We start from the raw sequence: 19,649 nt of genomic DNA, 5'->3' as shown, positions 1-19,649 counted from the left end.
CAAAGATGATTGACTCAAAAGGGAACATGAAAGAAATGTTCAAATTATAGACTCATTTGTACTGCAATTTTAGTTCCCAAAACTGATCAAAGGAGCACTTCCCCGTAATATGGATTAACAATAGCATTGCTTCCCCAATGTAAATAAAGTATCATGTTAGAGTTGGAAAGAAACAGTTAAATTAGACAAATCCCTCATTTTCAAAATATAAGAGAACAGGATCTGGAGCACTCACAAGAAAATAAGGTTGAATGTTAATTATATCTCAAAAAACTGGGAAGAAAATAATCTTGAATACCCTATCTGGTCAACATTCTAGAACAGCACTGTCTAACAGAACATTCTGGGAGAATGAAGTGTTCTATATCTGTGTTCCTCAATAGTCACTAGTTCTTGAGCTAGTGAGTACTTAAAATGTAGCTAGTGTGACTGAAGAATTGAATCTTTATTTTCAATTTTAATTAGTATGATTTTAAATTGCTATATTTAGCTGGTGGCTACCACGCTGGACAGCATAATTCTAGAATAGTGTCTTAGATTCTGAACAATAAACACTTTAGATAAAGGTGCTTAACCTCTCTTCTGCACTTAACACATACAGGACACTTCTTCCTTGTGCCTAAATATGTCATTCAGCAATGTAATCTTGTTATGTAGGGACCCAGCCCAAAGTAGAATCAGCCTGTTTCTCAAAGCCCCTAATAGAAATGAGTGTCATCAGTGTCATCCACCGAGTTGGGAAGAAGGTCCTCTTTTGCAAACCACTCCGGCACAAAGTCCTACAACATCCAACTAGCCTGAATCTGGATGATTTTTTAAGTGTTTCATTAAAATTATTAAAGTGTTGAGCTGTGACCAGTCACTTCCTCTATGTGGCTTTGTTGGCTGGAATGTCTTCCCCTACACCCGTGGTTGGCAAACTGCGGCTCGCGAGCCACATGCAGCTCTTTGGCCCCTTGAGTGTGGCTCTTCCACAAAATACCATGGCCTGGACGAGTCTATTTTGAAGAAGTGGCGTTAGAAGAAGTTTAAGTTTAAAAAATTTGGCTCTCAAAAGAAATTTCAATCTTTGTACTCTTGATATTTGGCTCTGTTGACTAATGAGTTTGCGGACCACTGCCCTAAACCAAAGGTTGCACGTTCAATTCCCAGTCAGGGCACATACCTAGGTTGGAGGTTCCATCCCCAGTTAGGGAGCATATGGGAGGCAATCAATCCCATGTTTGTTTTTCTTTCCCTCCCTCCATCTCTATCTAAAATCAATGGAAACATAGTCTCGGGTGAGGATTTTTAAAAAAGAAAAAAGAATTTTTAACCTCAATCTTAATTATGATTATTACAGGATTTCAAAACTTTGCATCACTTTGCACAGATACAACCGCCTTATAACGTAATAAAAAATCCAAATTATATTAATTCTCACTCTACTCTCAGTCAATAACATTTAATACATTAGGGTTGTTTTTTTAATGGACTTCATTCATTTCAAAAAAATTTTAACCCTCTAATTTTTTCAGCTAGAAAAAAAGTTAATTTGTGAAAACCAATGTTAATTTTAATACCATTAAGGATTATTTTTACAAATTTTAGTCAAAACTTTTCTGTGCGATTTAAAGTATTGGGTTCTCCTCTTTTTTGGAGGAAAAAGGTGACTGGGGAGGAAAAGAAGATAATACCAGAAGAGTCAAATATCCTATATATGTTAACTGGATGTAACTCTAAAAAGCTACTACCTCAAACCAATGTAGATAAAGACCATGTTTTCTTTTTTAAAAGAATTATCTGCCTGTATTCCATCACATAAAAGGGGCAAATTTCCTATTTTCTGGACACCCCAAATGAAATCAAGAAAACAGAGCAAGTAGATAAACACTGACAGTGAATAGTTCATTTAAATCATGTTGTATCTTCAGGTGCACACAAAACTCAAAGATGAAAAGAAAAACTGCACAAATAAGCTGCTTTGTTTTTAAGAGAATGTTTAAGGGGTTTTTATAATCAAGGGATAATTAGTGACATCATTGGAATGAACATTCCGATTAACTAGTGATTCATGCTGTGTCTCACAAACTTGAAAACCCAGGTTAAGCTGGTTGAAGTGTGGCAACATGTTCCAATTAGGAGACAGAGAATGAAGAATCAAACTGAGTGTGAGAGCTACACACTGCTTAGGAGCCACGCACACTAGCCAGATGACTCACAAAGTGACAGAAACAGAGATCAATATTAATTCCCAAAGACTAGGCTCAGAAGAAAGAGAAAATAGGTATATAAATATGTATGTAAATTCTATTTAAAGTAACTCAATTATCTTGTGATTCTCAAAAGTAAAATGGAATAAACAAATTATATGTTCAATCAACTTACTACTAGTAACCATTTCAGGAATAGAATTTATTTTTGTGAGAAAACTATTGATCTCTACATAACCCTATCTTTATTTGAAATACATCTATTATCTAGAAACAGACTCATAGATAAAAGAACAGGCAGACAGCTCTTGGTGAGGTTGGGGGGTAGAAGGATTGAGCGAAAAAGCCCGTTTGTCTCAGTGGATAGAGCATCGGCCTATGGACTGAAGGTTCCCAGGTTCGATTCCAATCAAGGGCACATGACTGGGTTGCTGGCTCAGTCCCCAGTGGGGGGTGCAGGAAGCAGCAGGTCAGTGGTTCTCTCTCATCATTGGAATTTCTCTCTCTCTCTCCCTTCCTCTATGAAATCAATAAAAATATTTTTAAAAAATAAATAAAAGAACTCATGGACAACAGTGTGGTGATTGGGGGAGAGGGTGGGTGGAGGTGGAAGAGGGCATAGAGTGGATAAATGGTGATGGAAAAAAATGAAATAAAAAAAATGCAGTGCTCTATTCTATAAATAAATAAATAAATTACATCAATTAAAATATATCAATTATCTAGCAGATCTAGTAAGTACAATGCTTCAACAGAATAGATCACAAAGGTGAAATACCAATAAAATGTATTTCCCTAAAAAATATATATTGGCCTAATATTTCTTTTATGAAATGATTCATTAGAAAAGCTTCTTTTTTTAATCAAAACAATTAAGTTTACCCAATAAATTCCATATTTAAATACTCCATTACTCCCTAATACCAGACTAAACATTTGTCTAAAAACTTATTTACAGAAGAAATAGTACTTTCCAAAGTTTTCATAAAACTACATTGTGATAGACTGTCTCCAAATGAAAAGCAAAGTATTAATAATAGTAACTGATTTTTATAATTAACAAGTAGAATGAGAGAAAAAAATCCACCTTTCCTCAACCTACCTAAACATTCTTTCAATTATCCTATAATACACTCAGTATATTCTTTTTGTCTTAATCTTCTTCCTGTCTTTTTTACAATATTCTAGATCTGCTCTATCAACAACTTTTGAAAATATCTGAAAAATCCACGTGTCTCAGTACATTTTAAACATCTAAACAATTTGAAATGTACCTTCAACTAATATCACTTATGTCTGTATAGTTTAACAGTGTTTTTCTATATGTGTATATTTCAACTAAAGAAAAAGTACTAATTGACTATGTCATTCCATATTTGGCAATTATAAATTGTTATGTATTTTGCATAATTACTTGATTACATAAAATACATAAGAAAATGTTCATATTTCACTAGAAGTTTTAAGTCTCTGTGGGGGGGGGGGGGTGTTTATGGTCATTAACCCTAAAAACACTGTATTATTATGCAAACAACCTCCAAGTTTTATAAACAGGTACATTTTCAACAAGATAGCAAAGTTTTCCAATGGAAAGATGGCCTCTCTACAAAATGGTTCAAAAATTACCTGCATTTTATCCTATATATGTTTTGTGGTCACTACTCCTGTTAGGCAAATTACACAATATAAACCAAGAGGGAGAGAACTAGAAACTTTATGTGTTCTAAACACTAACACATTTGCATCATATGCCCCTCTTGGCATTCTCCTTTCTAATTATGTTCCCACAGAAAGACCCCAAAGCTCTCCTATTTAACCAAGCCCCACTGATTGGTGTCCTGACTGGACAATGCTGGACAGTAAGTCCTGCAGCCTAAGGCACTAGAGAAAAAAAGCAATCCTAAAGGAAATGCCTTTAGTTTGTTGGTGCCAGAACATTCTGCGGAGAGGCTCCTCTGCAAAGCACTGGGTGTGGGCTCTGGCTAGCTGACTTTACAGACCTACAGCTCCCACAGAGTGCAATGCTGACTGAAGTTTTTAGACACACCTTCATTTTCATGAAAGAAAAAGGCAAGAGATACCTCCTGAACAGCTTTCACATCTATCTATTTCTCTCCCTTCCGCCAGGCCACTAAACCAGTACAGGCCACCGTCATCACTGCCCTGTATTACTCCTCCTGATAAGTCTTTTATTAGCCTGGCAACACCCCACGAATATACATAATACATCATACTCATACAGACTCACAAAGCATAGCCACACACCCAGGCCACTTTCGAGATGATCCAATAATTTTTCACATTAAAGGAAATCACATCACTACCCGCTCAATGTTCTGCAATAGCTCCTAAGGATAAAAGCATCAGGATGAAAGTCCAAAGTCATAAGCATCACCTTTGGAGCCCTGCATTATCAATTGCTCTCACCATCTAAGCCTCATCTTCAGGTGACCCCTACCAATCGACCCCAATGAACTTTCAGTTCCTCAAATGTGCAGTGCTCTCCCACACATCCAGGCCTTCACCAATGCCATTCCCTCTGCCTGAAACACTCTTCTCCCTATTTCCATTCTTTCCTACAGGACTAGGCTGGTGTCACCTCCTCCAGGCTACCTTCCTCTAGCTCCCACATTATATTGTAACTGTCACTACTTTTCTATGCTCCCTGCTCCCAGAGAATGGGGCCAGTGCCCCTTTGTCCACCATTATATCAAAGGCACTCAAAAAGTTTTGAAAATCGGGGAAAAAGGAGACATATGTAAAACTTTAGACAATAAAAAAATTTAACATATTCTAAGTTTAGTGAACATAATATGTCATCCATGCAATAAAGAAAACAAGTTCAAAGTCAGTTAAGATATGACGGAAACTAGGCAGTAATTTCATTATACTTTGGTATAAAATGCAAACTACACAGATGCCTACAAACACCTTTAGGAAAGGTTAAAACATTATATATTAAAAAGAACATTTTTTCATCATAAAAATGTTAGTTTTGTGGTCACTACTCCTGTTAGGCAAATTGCAGTTCAACATTTCAGACTGAAAGTATCAAGAAAGAAGTCCTGATTGCTTATATAGGCCAAGTATGGCATCAGTCTAACTATCCCACTTTGCTACTACCAAACTCTTAGCATTACAAAGAATTCTGCAGTCTAAAGGGAAAAGGGCTACTCCAATTCCTTAATTTTTAAGTCTTGATATAAGTCTTTCAATAAGGGTTCCACTCATGACAATGGCCCCAAGGACATAAACATGTTGCCAGGAAATAGAACTTTGATATATACTGGGCATTCATTGCCATTGGCAACTCTTTCTTTGAGCCACATGTCTTCTTATAATGAGTTACAATCTGAGGCTTGTGACACCAGAGTTTTCCAGGGCTGCAGACTGATGTCATAAACATGATGGTACTAAGCACTCTAAAGAGTTCACCAGCTCAACCCTAAACTCCCTGTATACAAGGGGCAAGTTATTCACCCTCTTCTCTTTAAGCCTCCTTCCTCATCTATATAAATAAATAGATAAGACTTCCTAAGGTCCTTGAAGGAGTGCTATCTTAGCACTTAGCAAATAACCCAATTATTATTTTCAAATCAAAGAGAAGGGAAGACTATAAAACCTAAAATATTTTCACAACTTCAGAACTTTTGGTAATGTCACAAACTTACTTTTTACTTATGTCCTTCCAAACGGGAAATTTTTGATAAAAGGCAGAAAGATGAGAAAACAAGACTCTATTTCTTCGTCATAACCCTCGGATTTGACAAATTTCACAGAAATCTACATTAAGATACAGTTCGTAATCTTTCTCTGCACTCCCAAAATCATTGCCTTAATTTCTACCTTCACCATTCCTAGGTTCGGAAAGACAGGAAAGATAAAATACATCTTCCCAAGATGTCCTCCCCAGAAATAATCATTTCCTCACTGCCTCTATGCACCTCCAAATATACTGAGTCTTTGGAAAATAAAACAAAAATAAAAAAGGTCTCAATCACAAAAGTTGGCCTTTGAAGTCTACCGTTTCCTTAGAACAGAACCAGAGTCATCAGGCACTACCGAGGCGCCTGTTGGGTTAAGAAACGTGGCAAGCTATCCAACTCAAGTGCTCGGTTTAAACTATAGGTGGGAAAGTTGATTTCCCGCCTCACATTTTTCAACTCTAAAACAGAATGACCAAGTAATAATATTGGCTGGCCAATGTGAATATTTTTATTGGGTTATTTTTTGTTTTGTTTTGTTTTGTTTAATGGGGAGAGAAGGGAATTTGAGCCCGTTGGCCCTCAAGTTCCCAAGCCAGGCTGACTTGAGTTTGTTTTTTTGTGTGTGTGTGTGTTTTGTGTGTGTGTGTGTGTGTGTTGTTTTTTTTTTTTTTTGGGGGGGGGGTTGACAAGGAAATTTTACAGATCTTCTGAAATGTGTTTTAAATAAAGGTGAGGCCTCAACTGTCTTATAACTTTACCTCAGCCTGGATTCTGCTCTCGATCTTTAAAAATGGGTGACGTGTGAACAGCTTCCTAAAAGCAAATGGGGCACTGGGATATAATTTAGGAAGTGATGATGCAAGTCTCTGGGGGACAGGGAGGAGGGGAGGTGAAAAAGTCAGAGGAAATACCCTCCTGGTGCCTGGGCACAAACTCACGTCAAGGAGAGGGAAGAGAGGGGGAACAAGGGCTAGCGTCCACATGCCCAGAAAAGGGGGCACCCAGCCGCCCCCACATCCCTGCCCGCTGCCCGGCCCCCCTCACCCGTGGCCCGGGCCTTCCCGGTCGGCCCTGGCCTCTGGCAGGAGAATCACAGACGGTGGCAGCGCACTCCGGGGCCCACCCCCACGCCCCACCCGGCACCCCTCCCCGGACTCGGCCCCTGCCTCCTCCCCGTAGGCCCGGCTGGAGCCCAGCCCCCAGGGTTCGGGCCTCCACGACCCAGGCCTGCCCGGGAAGCCCCCCGCGCCCGCGCCCCCGGCCCCCGCCCCCGCCCGGTCGGGTACTTACCCCCAGAAGCCGCAGGGACAGCGGGGCGGCAGGCTAGGCGCTTTGCTGCGCTCGCTCCCGGCGTCTCCCATGGTGCTCGGCGGCGGAGGCGGCGGAGCTCGGCGGCGGCAGCGGTGGCGGCGGCTGGGCCTGGGCCCCGCTCGAAGGAGGCGGCGGCGGCGACTGTGGGGGGCTCGGGGCGGGGGGAGGGGGAGGGAGCGGGCGCGCGGGCGGGCGCGAGTCCGGGGCTCCGAGCCGGGATTCCAGGCCGGTCAGCTGGAGGCGGGCCGCACCACTGGGCCTGCGGAGACGGGGGGGGGTGGGGGGAGCCCGGGGAGGCGCGGAGCGGAGTGGGAGGGGAGTGGAGGAGGAGGGGCGTGCGGGTGAGCCGAGGCCCGCGGGGAGAGGGGCAGGAGGGAAGACCCGGCGCCCTCGGCAGCTCCCACCGCCGCTCCCAGCCACAGCGATGTCCTGTGTGGCCGCGCTGGGAAGGACCCGAGGCCCCCGCCGGCTCCGGCGTAGCAGCGGCCGCAGTGAAGCTCCAGGTCCCGCTCGCTCTCCCCTCCCCCGGAGGCTGCGCTGACCGGACAATGGCCGCTCCTCCCCCTCCCTTCCTCACGCACCCCTCCCAAGAAGTCACAATGGTCTCGCCCGGGAGAGCCGCCGCCAAAGCCCAGCAGCTGATCAGCTGGGATCCGGGCGTGCCACTTTGTTCAGCTCCTCAAAGGAAGCGTTTGGGGCTGGGAGCAAACCTAAAACGTCAGGCTGTCACTCGGCGACTGGCCTAAGGCTTTCTTATTTTTGGGGACTTTTAAAATCTGAGGCAAACTTACCTTCCCCCATCCCTACCTCTGAAGAAGGGGAGCCGACCTCTGATTACTTGGGGGCGCCTTGCCCCCCACACACGTGAATGGTATGCCCCAAATAGGAGGGAGGGGAGCAGCTTGGTTGTTTAGGGTAAGTTGGGCCAGTCCCAGAGCAGCGGCCGAGCGCTGCGCATGCGCTCAGAGACCCCGTAACTGGGTACGGGGAGGGGCCAGGAGGGAGCGCTTCCAAACCCGGAAGTGGGTCTGGGTCTTCCTGGGACTGCAGGGGGTCTTCAGCCGCCGGAGGGGTCCCCGAATTGGCTGCTCCCGGCCCTGGGCGCTACCGGGTAGCATTTCTGCGCAAAGTTCCAGCCCCCTGGAAATCTCTCTTCCCAGTCCCCCCACACCCGACCCACTCTTCCAGTTCCGCTCGGGGAACTGGTCTCCTCCTGGCAGTAATGAACTTAGGGAAATGTCCCTCCTCTCCTCCGTCCCAACAAGGGCGGGGCCGGAGAGTTGTGTCCAGGTCAGGGTCCATGCCCTCTCTCTCCCCTCTCGGTACCCCCTAGCCTCAGAGACACAAGTCCATTCTCTAAGCCTAGACGAGGAGGACCTATTTTCCTCTTAGAGTGGACATGTTTGGATTTTGAAGGGGAGCTATGACCTAGTCAGTGATGGAAATTGATGAGTGACCAAAGAAGTTTGAACCACTGAAAAATGAGCCCTTTAGCTCGCCGTGTTTTGTGTTCTGAACTCATTCTGAGCTCCAGCCAAACGTAATCTGAAGGCGATTGTTGGTGACTAATTTCAACACAGAGGAAACTTGCACCGGACCTCCTGGAGAGTTGATGACCCACAGCTGAGGTCCTTATGGGTGAACTTCTAAGTCCCTGATACTTCCAGGAAGGAAGGTTTTCTGACTTTTAGAAATAGCTGCTGTGTACCCCGACCCTGTGGGGACACCAGATCGATTTTATTACCAAATGTTTTTTAATTTCTGTATATACCGTCCTGTTAGTGCATATTCTGTGGACTTGTTAACGTTGATGTGGCTTCTTTTGGCATCTAAAGAGCAAGGATCACATTTAGCTTAGTCTCTTCCTAAATATGCTATTGATGATGAAGACAAATGATTGTGAAAAGTCAAACCATTTAATGCTGAATCACCCCCAGATGTGAGTGCTGGTTTATTTGGGATAAATATTTAGTTTCGACTTTGTGGATTTTCACAAACCTTCAATAAATATTTGTCAAAAGTCCATACAATGGATGAAGCCATACAGCACACCTAGCTCTCACTGAACTCATACTGCCCTTAAATCTTCACTTAAACTGACATAAAATTGCCACATTTGTGGAAGACTTACAGCCTATGAGTTTAACAAACTGAGATTAAGTAGACTATTGACATCTTAATTTTCTTTTCTATATTGAAAAGGAAACCCTAAATACAAAAGGATATTTTAATATAAAATGTGATTGTCATCTTACAAACTGCTTGCCTACCTGTCTGATTGCCATTTATTCAATTTAACAAGCATTTGTGGAGTACCCAGTATTTCCTAAGGCCTTGTCCCCCCACTCTCCTCTGCCCCAACTGCCCTTCCTCATTCTTGCCCAGTACACTCTTACTTCAGCCACATGTTAACTTATTCAGTGTCTTCCATACCCTGACAAGGCAGAATTGGTCCCTCCTTCCTCTGCCCACATAATCTCATTATACCACCTGGAAATTTACCTTTGTCTCCTCACAAAACCTAGCTCCTAAAGGACTGGCTCTTAGAAATAGCTATGTACCCCCAACCCAGTGGGGATACAAGAGGCTCAGAGGGTATTACCTGTGTTAATTTTATTACCAAATGTTATTATTTTATTTCTGTATATACCATCTATTTGTTCATTCTCTGTGGACTTGTGGGGTCCACAAATCTCTGTCAGATTGAAGCAAACTCGATCCATGAAGGACTGAAACAAGAATCTAAAACATTAACAGGAAGCAGAGGAGAACCAAGATGGTGGTGTAGGTAAATGCTGCCTCCCACAACCACATGAAAATTACAACTAAAATACAGAACAACCATCCAGAACCGCCTGAAATCTAGCTGAATGGAAGTCCTACAACTAGAGAAGTAAAGAAGAAACTACATCAAGACTGGTAGGAGGGGCAGAAATGCAGAGCAGGCTGTTCTGAACCCACATGGGCCTTTTTTATTATTATTATTTTTTAATCGGGAAGGATATCTCTGTTGCAGAGGCCTCCTATGAGAAGCAAGAGGTCCCAGGCCCACACCAGACCTTCAGCTCAGGGTTCCAGAGCTGGGAAGAGAAGTCCCCTGTAACTTTGGGCTGTAAAAACCAGCAGGGGTTGTGCCTGAATGACACGGAGGCTGCTGGTGTCCCACACAGTTCCTCTTCAAGGGCTGGTGCAGGAACGTACACAGTCCCACTTCCTCTGTGCAATGGCTGGGGGGAATCCAGGGACATATGGTGAGAAACTGGATTGTCTGGCATCCAGGTAGAAACTTGAGGGCGGCTTTCTCCCAGATGAAGGTGCTACCAGGGTTTATTGTTCCTTGCTGGGACCTCCCCCATCACAGAGTTGACTGGCAGCCATATCTGAGTTTCCACACTGTTTGCTCTGCCCTGGTGATTCCCTGTCCCATCCAATTTTCAGTCCCACTCAAGCTGTTTGCTGTGGCTTTTCTATATGAATGACCTGCCTGGCTCAAGCTTCAGACTTTGTTAAAATCTCTCAAACAAGCAGTACCTGGTGTCAGCATGCCCCACGCTTATCAATAAAAGGCCCAAGACCTGACACTAGCATCAGCCTGTCTTGCTTCACAGCTAGGCCTCACCTGGGCACTTCCAAGCCCAATACAAGTAGCAGCCATCTGCAGATCTCTCTGTAGCTTCTGCCAGGGGGCCCCAGGCAGTGGCTGACTTTGCACCTTCCAGAAGACCTCAGAGCCAGTGCACCCAGTGGACAGCTTCAGACCATACCAAATTACAACTCTACACATCCACAAGTGATACACTCAAGGGGCAGTCTCAGTGAGCACCAAAGCCCACTGAAGCAAATCCTGCTCCATAGGGGTGTCTCCTGCACAGAAACTTCTACTGTAATCATACCTGGTCCTCACAGCCAATTGGCCTGCAGGTCAACTCCTCCTAGTGATGCCAACAGCAATCAAGGCTCAACAACAAGACTTTGCACACAGCCCACATAGAGTGCCCAATTCAGGTGACTGGGGAGGCTGAGCCACTGGGCCCTACAGGACACCTATTACACAAGGCCACTCTACCAAGGAGACATATAGCAGCTCTACCTAATTCATAGAAACAAACACAGCGAAGCAACCAAAATGCAGAGACAAAGACATATGTCACAAATGAAAGAAATGGAAACTACTGGATACAGAGTTCAAAACAATGGTTAAGAGGTTACTCAAGGATCTTAATGAGAATCTTAAAAGCAGCAAGAGAAAAGCAGTTAGTTACCTATGAGGGAGTGCCCATATGACTGTCAGCTGATTTCTCAACAGAAACGTTGCAGGCGAGAAGGGAGTGGCAAGAAATATTCAAATTGATGAATAGCAAGGACCTACAACCAAGATTACTCTACCCAGCAAAGCTATCATTTAGAATTGAAGGTCAGATAAAGAGCTTCACAGACAAGAAAAAGCTAAAGGAGTTCCTCACCACCAAACCAGTATTACATGAAATGTTGAAGGATATTCTTTAAGAAGAAGGAGGAAAAAGAAGAAGATGAAAAATATGAACAAGCCCTTCCAGCTCAGCAGTTGAGCGTTGACCTAGGAACCAGGAGATTGCCATTCGATTCCTGGTCAGGGCACATACCGGGTTTCGGGCTCAATCCCAGTGTGGGGCATGTGGGAGGCAGCCAATCAATGATTCTCTCTCATCATTGATGTTTCTATCTCTCTTCTTCTCCCTTCCTCTCTGAAATCAATAAAAATATTTTTTTAAATAAAATAGCAATGAATACATATCTATCAACAATTGAATCTAAAAATAAAAATAAATGAACAAGAAATCTAAGGAACAAAATTAACTGATAACTAAAATAGCTTCAGAGGCATGGAAACATGGAATAGACTGAGGAATCTCAGAAGGAAGCATGGGGGGCAGGAAGAGATTATCCAAATATAAGCATATATGCATTACCTATGGACACGGACAATAGTGTGGTGAAGGCCTGGGAACCAGGTGGAAGGGGGCAATGAGCGGGGGGAAGGGGGGGAAGGACAAAAGAGGTACATCTATAACACTCTCCACAATAACATTTTTGGTTTTTTGTTTTTAGTAAATTTAAAAAATATTAACAGGAAGCCAAGTAGCTATCCCTTCATTATCTTTCTCTGTGGTCAAATGTTCTTCCATCACTACTTCTCTGTACAAAGCTGCTTCATTCTTTTCTGCAGACTTGCTTTCACTGCTTCTCTGGGAACATAGTAGAACATGACTGTCCAAGCATGCCTAGCCTCACTTCAAGAACGAGCAGAGGCCCTGGCTGGTGTTACTCAGTGGTTATGAGTGTTGGTTCTAGGTCTCAGGTTCGATTCCTAGTCAAGGGCACATACCTGGATTGCAGGTTCATCCCCAGCCCTGGTTGGGGTATGTGCAGGAGGCAACCAATCAATGTGTTTCACATGGATGTTTCTTTCTCTCTCCCCTCCCTTCCTTCCACTCTCTCTAAACATCAATGGAAAAATATCCTCGGGTGAGGATTAACAACAACAACAAAAATTTTGAGAACCAGCAGACGTTAATTCGTATCTATGAATCCCAGTTGGTCTAGTTTATGTCAGGTGGTCTAATCTAGCAACGGTCACCTTTAGCCAGTGGAGCAGTATGTTGTCAAGGCTCTTTGTTTTGTACTGCAGATATGGCTGCCAGAGGCCCATCCTGTAGCCTGCAGTTCTCTAAGAAGTTACTTATGTTCTTAGCAAAGAGTCTAAAAGGTGACTACCACCAAAAAAGGAATAAATTGCAGCCTGAAATCTTACCTTATAATAGACAAATATGCAAATTGACCACACCTTCGCTACGCCCAAGCCACGCCCACCAACCAAGCCACGCCCACCAACCACGCCCACCAGGAAACCGTTGCAGGGACGTTGGGGCCTTGGGCACCAGCGGGGAGCCTGCACGGATCACAGGAAACCACTGGGGGTCGGCTCCTGCGATCGGTAGCAGGGACGCTGGGTGTGGCCGAGCCCAAGGCCACTGCCCGGGGCCAAGCCCCGACCCTGAAAGAAGGCAGAAGGTGGTGGCCACAGCCAAGGCCTGGGTCCCCGGTGCCGGCAGAAAACTGGTGCAGGCAGCAGGTGAATGAAGGTCTATTGCACGAATCTTCGTGCAAACGGGCTACTAGTTCAAAATATAAAGAACAATGGGCAAGGTCAAGAATTCTCCAACAAACTAACTCCCAATTAAACTATTTCAGGCCTAAATTTAAATGGCACTCTCCCAAAGGCATCTTCACTGACAGCCCCCCACCTAGTCCCAATTAAAATTATGTTGCCCCATATTTATCTTCTCTGGTACTCTCTTCCTTTGTAGCACGTATCACAGTATATAATTAAATATTTGTGTCTCCTCTCCAAAGATCATGTCTGTTTTGTTCACTGCTATATACACAATGCCCAGGGCACACTTGGTGAGGCATTTAATAAACTTGTGGGTTGGGCATCGTCCCATGCACCTAAGGCAGTGGTCGGCAAACTCATTAGTCAACAGAGCCAAATATCAACAGTACAACTATTGAAATTTCTTTTGAGAGCCGAAAACCAACTTCAGCGCATGGGCCACGAAGTTTCAATCGCACTGTACGTGCACGCCCGCACGTGGTATTTTGTGGAAGAGCCACAATCAAGGGGCCAAAGAGCCGCATGTGGCTCGCGAGCCGCAGTTTGCCGACCACTGACCTAAGGGTTGCTTGGTTGGATTCCTGATCAGGATTTCAGGCTCGATCCCCAGTAGGGGGCCTGCAGGTGGCAGCCAATTGATGTTTTGCTCTCGCAGGGATGTTTCTCCCTCTCCCTCTCCCCTCTCTCTCTCTCTCTAAAAATAAAAATTAAAAATAAATGAAAATTTTAAAAATCTTTAAATATAATAAAAGTAAACTTGTTGAATTAATAAAAAGGCACAATAACTCTTTGATAATATATGAGTTGGCATCCTTATCAGATCCATATATGAGTTGGCATCCTTATCAGATTGTCCTGGGGGAATGTCTCCATCACCATGCACTTCCCTAGAAGACTGAGACTTGCTGTGAGCTTTTCACCACACTGTAGTATGCAATGAAGCCCAGTGTTCATCTGCTTTTTCATATGACGTTTGTAGCCGATTAGCTCTTCCCTCTTAGTTCCCAAGGTTTCTTTTTGAAGAATCTTTGAACCAATTCCTATAACATGCCCACTTTGTTGGCTGAAAGCTCAGAGAGGACATAAAATGTCAGGACATCATCAAATTAGGGGACCAAAGTGTGGGGTAATTGGTTGAAATACTTTTGTCATAATTGTCTTGACTGTTTACTAGTGTGTTTTACATTACAAATAAACCTGTGATGTGACTCCTGGGGACAGATTTAATCACCATTGGCCCAAAAAGAGGCATGTACATGCTCAATAGGATCTAGTAAAAGATATCATTAATGCTTAGGCAGCCAGAGCCCTTGAATTAGAAACTGAGGTGGTATGGGAAAGAGCCAGGTGTGACTCAGTCAGGGCTTCACAACGGTTGTTTTTTTTAGTGATACTGAGTCCAAAGATTTTAGCTGTGGATGAAAAAACCAAAAAGGAGAAACTTGTAGAGAATTGAGAGACAATAGATGGCCCTCCAACTCTGATTCTAGCGCTTACCCAACATCTCTCTCTAATTCCAAGTTCAAACCCTTTCATCATTATAGTTCATTCTAATGTGGTTATTATCCCCAACATCCAATCCAAACTCTAGCCTCAATATTAATCCTCCTCCTAATATCTGTAAAATTTAATCCTAGATTTCAAACCTAATCCCAACCCTAATTCTATGAGCTCCTTGCCTTGCCACTGAGTTGTTTTCCCCAGCTGTTCTTTCTTGTGTACCTTGACCCTGACCCACTCCTGGGAGCAGAGAACTCTACAACACCCTGGTTCCCTGGGGAGAATGGGTGCCAGTTTCAATAATCCTTAAAAAAAAAAAAGAGAGAGAGTCTTTGAGCTGTCAGGAAAAAGAAAAGAGGCATCTCTCACCTGGGCAGGACACAAAGACACTGTCCAGTGATACCTTGTCCTGTTGCTTAATTCAGGAACTGCTCAGCCTCTGAATGTCCAGAAAAGATGCACTTCAAGGCACCTGTGTAGACTCAAGAATGTGTGGTTCAGTTCGCCATGAGCAGAAGACCTTGAGACCCTTCTGTAAAATGATAGGGTTAGATTAGGTTAATGGCTTTCAAACCATGTTCCCAGAACAAGAATTCTGGTTTCTGTTCTCCTCCCTAACTTGGGTTTGGTTTTTCAAAGGGAAGAAAAAACAATTTTTTTTTTTAAGTCACTGAACCAGACCCTCTCTGTGGTCTCTTCTGGCCCTCCAATTTTCTGATGTGCAGTTGATTCTTTTAGTCACTTATGGTCCAGTTGGCATGGATAAACTCTCAGAACCAAGGGGAAAGGAAGAGCAACCAAGCATACCCTCTCCAGCCTTTCTCAGGAAACTAAAAATAAATTAAAATGAAGAGTGCTATGGGGGAGAGGGGAAGAGAGGAGAAAATACTGCCATTTCACATCCTGTGTTCTCATGTTCATGAAGCAATTGCTGATTTCCTTGCTTCTCACTCCCATCTTGGTGTGAAATTTGATTTTACTGACTTTTAAATTTCTTCTCAAGAATGGAAATATTGCTTTTCTCATAAACACTTGACCTTTGTGGGGGAAAAATTCAAGTAATGAGAAAGCAAAAGTCCTCCTGAATACCACCAACCCCTCCCCCGCCCCCCGGACACCCTTTGTTAACAGTTTGGTATACAGCCCTCAGGCTTCTCATGTATATATGGTTATATAAATGGGGTGATTCGACAGATAGCATATTCTAGCTGATTATTTTAAACATAGAAACATGTCATGGATATCTTCCATTTCTATGCATATAGCTTTATAGTATTGTCTTGTAGCTAAATGTATTAGGGTTCTCTATAGATGCATAGATAGATGAAAAACGTATTTATAAAGTATATATAACTATACATGAGATTTATTTATATCTACCATACATATAAAAGAGATTTATTATAAAGAATTGGCTCAAGCCATCATGGAGGCTGAGGGGTCCCAAAATCTGCAGTCCAATGGCCAGAGAACCAGGAGAGCTGATGGTATAAGTTCTAGTCTCAGACAGCAGAGACCAATGTCACAGCTGGGAGGCCATCAGGCAGAGAGCAGCTTCTCTCTTGCTCAACCTTTTGATCTACTACTCATGCCTTTAACAGGATTGCCCATATTGGGAAGGGCAATCTGTTTTATTCAGTCAAAGGTTAATCTCATCTAGAAACACACAGACATACCCAGAATGTTTAACCAAACATCTGGACATTCCATGGTCTGATCAAGTTGACACACAAAATTAACCATCACACTACAAAGTCAAGCTGCCTGGTTTCGAATCTGAATTCAACTACCTACTAGCTCTGAGACTTTAAGGAAGTTACTGAGGCTTTCTGTGCTTCAGTTTCCTCATCTGTTACAGGAAACATCTGTGATGTGCTATGCTTTTCAACTGCCCAGTTTCTCTTTGGTGACCCCACTTCTGCTCCCAGGCCTTCTCAGAGATGCAGTGACTAACTAGGTTTAGTCAGGGAACCCGAGTTTCTGCCTCCAGGAGTTCAGCTGGCTCAAGGAGAGCCAGGGCCCTTTCCTGGCTGACTTGCTAGCTCTGCCTTCTGAGATCAAGTGTCTTTAGGCTCATGTAAGCTCAGAGCTACTGAGGGACCCTCCATGTGGAGCAGGCTGTCTGGCAATCAAGCCAACATAGAGGGAAAAGAGATGGAAAGAGAGAAAAAAACTATATTGTTAAGGCACTGAGTCCTTGAATCCAACTAAATGTGAAGCCAGAACTACCCTGTGGACTTTTCAGTTACATGGACCAATAATGTTTTTCCTAAGCTAATTTGAGTTAGGTTTCAGTATGTTTCGATGATAGAAGTTCTGACTATGCATAATAATATCTACCTATGTCATAGGTTTATGTGACGTTCCATTAGAGGCCCAGTGCACAAAATTCATGCACTTGGGGTCGGGGGTTCCTCAGCCAGGATTGCGAGAGGGCACAGGCCAGGCCAAGGGACCCCACAGGTGCACGATCAGGGCTGGGGAGGGATGGGGGAGGTTAGTCAGCCAGGGAGGGACCACAGGAGGTCACCAGGGCATGTCAGGACCATCTCGCTCAAACCCGATCAGCCTGACCCCAACAGCAAGCTAACCTTCCAGTCAGAGCATCTGCTCCCTGTTGGTCAATGCATGTCATAGGGAGTGGTTGAGCGGCCTTAGCATATCATTAGCATATTACACTTTGATTGGTTGAATGGCTAACTGGACGACTGGACTCTTAGCATATTAGGCTTTTATTATATAGGACTAGAGGCCCAATGCATGAAATTCGTGCAAGGGGCTCAGATCTCACAGCCCCAGCTGCCCTGGCCCTCACAGCCCTGGCTGCCTCAGCCCTTGCAGCCTCAGCTTCATCCAGAAGGTCATCCAGATGGTCGTCCGGACGGTCGTTCTGCTGTTTGGTCTAATTAGCATATTATCTCTTTATTATATAGGATGAGGAAATCTTAACACAGTATGTAGCATATAATAGACATTCCATAACATTCACTATCATTATTGTTTCTTTTTAAAAAATATATTTTTACTGATTTCAGAGAGGAAGGGAGAGGAAGAGAGAAATAGAAACATCAATGATGAGAGAGAATCATCAATCGGCTGCCTCCTGCACGTCCCCCACTGGGGATTGAGCTCACAATTATGGGTGAACCATTTAATGAATTCCCTCTTGACTCATTTATCTTTTCATTCGTTCACTTATTCACTCAAAAGACACTATGTGTTAGGCACTGTTTTAGACATTAAGTGGCGAATGAGACAGGTAAAGTTCCCTACTCTAGTGGTGTGTATCCTCTAGTGGTGGAGTCATACAAAAAGTTTTTTTTTTGTTGTTTTTTTTTTGGGGTAGTGGAAGTTATTTATTTATTTATTTATTTATTTTTAATTTCTTTATTGATTAAGGTGTCACATATTTGTCCTCATCCCCCCATTCCCATCCCACCCCTCTCCCCACGCATGCCCCAATCCCCTGTTGAACTTAACCGTTGGATAGGCTTATATGCATGCATACAGGTCCTTTGGTTGAACTCTCCCCCTCCCCCCACCCTCCCCCTACCCTCCCTTATCCTCCCTCTGAGGCCCGATAGTCCGATCAATGCCTCCTTGCTTCTGGTTCTGTTCTTGTTCCTCAGACTATGTTGTTCATCATTTCCCCTAGATGAGCGAGATCATATGTCACTAGATATATACTAATAAGCACTGAATGTGAGACGAGCAATAATAGTTATGCTGACAGGCAAATGAATCAGTCTGTGGCGAGCTTCCCCCTGGACCACCAGTTCTTTTGAGACCCAATTTCAATGTCCAGTAGTTCCTTATGTGTACATGTCAGCACTGACCCCCCAGCTCTGGATGGTGGACAAATGGCGGTAACGGAGGTCTGACTCCCTCTGGTTTGGTCTCGGCCGAACCCAGGGGCATGGCGTCACCCGGACTAAGGGGCACGTGGCCTCTCCCATACCCAAGGGGCGCATGGTCTCACCCGGGCCTGGGACCCAGCCTCACCCGGATGGATCCAGGGGCACACGGCCTCACCCGGACCCAGGATCTAGCTTCACCCGTACCCAGGGACGCTTGGCCTCTCCCAGACCCAGGGGCACGTGGCCTCGCCCGGGCCTAGGTGCACGAGGCCTCACCCGGATCCAGGGACACATGGTCTCACCCGGACCCAGGGACGCTTAGCCTCTCCCAGACCCAGGGGCCCGTGGCCTCACCCGGGCCTAGGTGCACGAGGCCTCATCCGGATCCAGGGACACATGGTCACACCCGGACCCAGGGACGCTTGGCCTCTCCCAGACCCAGGGCCACTTGGGCTCACCCGGGCCTAGGTGCACGAGGCCTCACCCGGATCCAGGGACGCATGGTCTCACCCGGACCCAGGGACGCTTGGCCTCTCCCAGACCCAGGGCCACTTGGGCTCACCTGGGCCTAGGTGCACGAGGCCTCATCCGGATCCAGGGACGCATGGTCTCACCCGGACCCAGGGACGCTTGGCCTCTCCCAGACCCAGGGCCACTTGGGCTCACCCCGGCCTAGGTGTACGAGGCCTCACCCGGATCCAGGGACACAAGGTCTCACCCGGACCCAGGGACGCTTGGCCTCTCCCAGACCCAGGGCCACTTGGGCTCACCCGGGCCTAGGTGCACGAGGCCTCTCCCGGATCCAGGGATGCATGGTCTCACCCGGACCCAGGGACGCTTGGCCTCTCCCAGACCCAGGGCCACTTGGGCTCACCCGGGCCTAGGTGCACGAGGCCTCACCCGGATCCAGGGACGCATGGTCTCACCC

At 44.9% G+C, this 19,649-nt stretch overlaps 1 protein-coding gene across 1 annotated transcript in view; it reads right to left on the bottom strand.

Moving 5' to 3' along the window:
• The window catches only part of ZFAND3 (zinc finger AN1-type containing 3), a 368,849-nt gene extending 361,415 nt beyond the window's left edge, over positions 1-7,434 (bottom strand). Inside the window, exon 1 of the mRNA XM_054722490.1 lies at positions 7,190-7,434. Within this exon, the coding sequence (XP_054578465.1) occupies positions 7,190-7,260 (71 nt within the window). The 5' untranslated portion in view covers positions 7,261-7,434. The remainder of the gene's footprint in view (positions 1-7,189) is intronic.
• Between the last annotated feature and the right edge of the window lie 12,215 nt (positions 7,435-19,649).

This window comes from Eptesicus fuscus, chromosome 10, assembly GCF_027574615.1.
Source record: "Eptesicus fuscus isolate TK198812 chromosome 10, DD_ASM_mEF_20220401, whole genome shotgun sequence".
Taxonomy (NCBI): domain Eukaryota; kingdom Metazoa; phylum Chordata; class Mammalia; order Chiroptera; family Vespertilionidae; genus Eptesicus; species Eptesicus fuscus.
The sequence above is the reverse complement of the archived record's forward strand: the minus strand, read 5'-3'. Positions and strand labels throughout refer to the sequence as shown.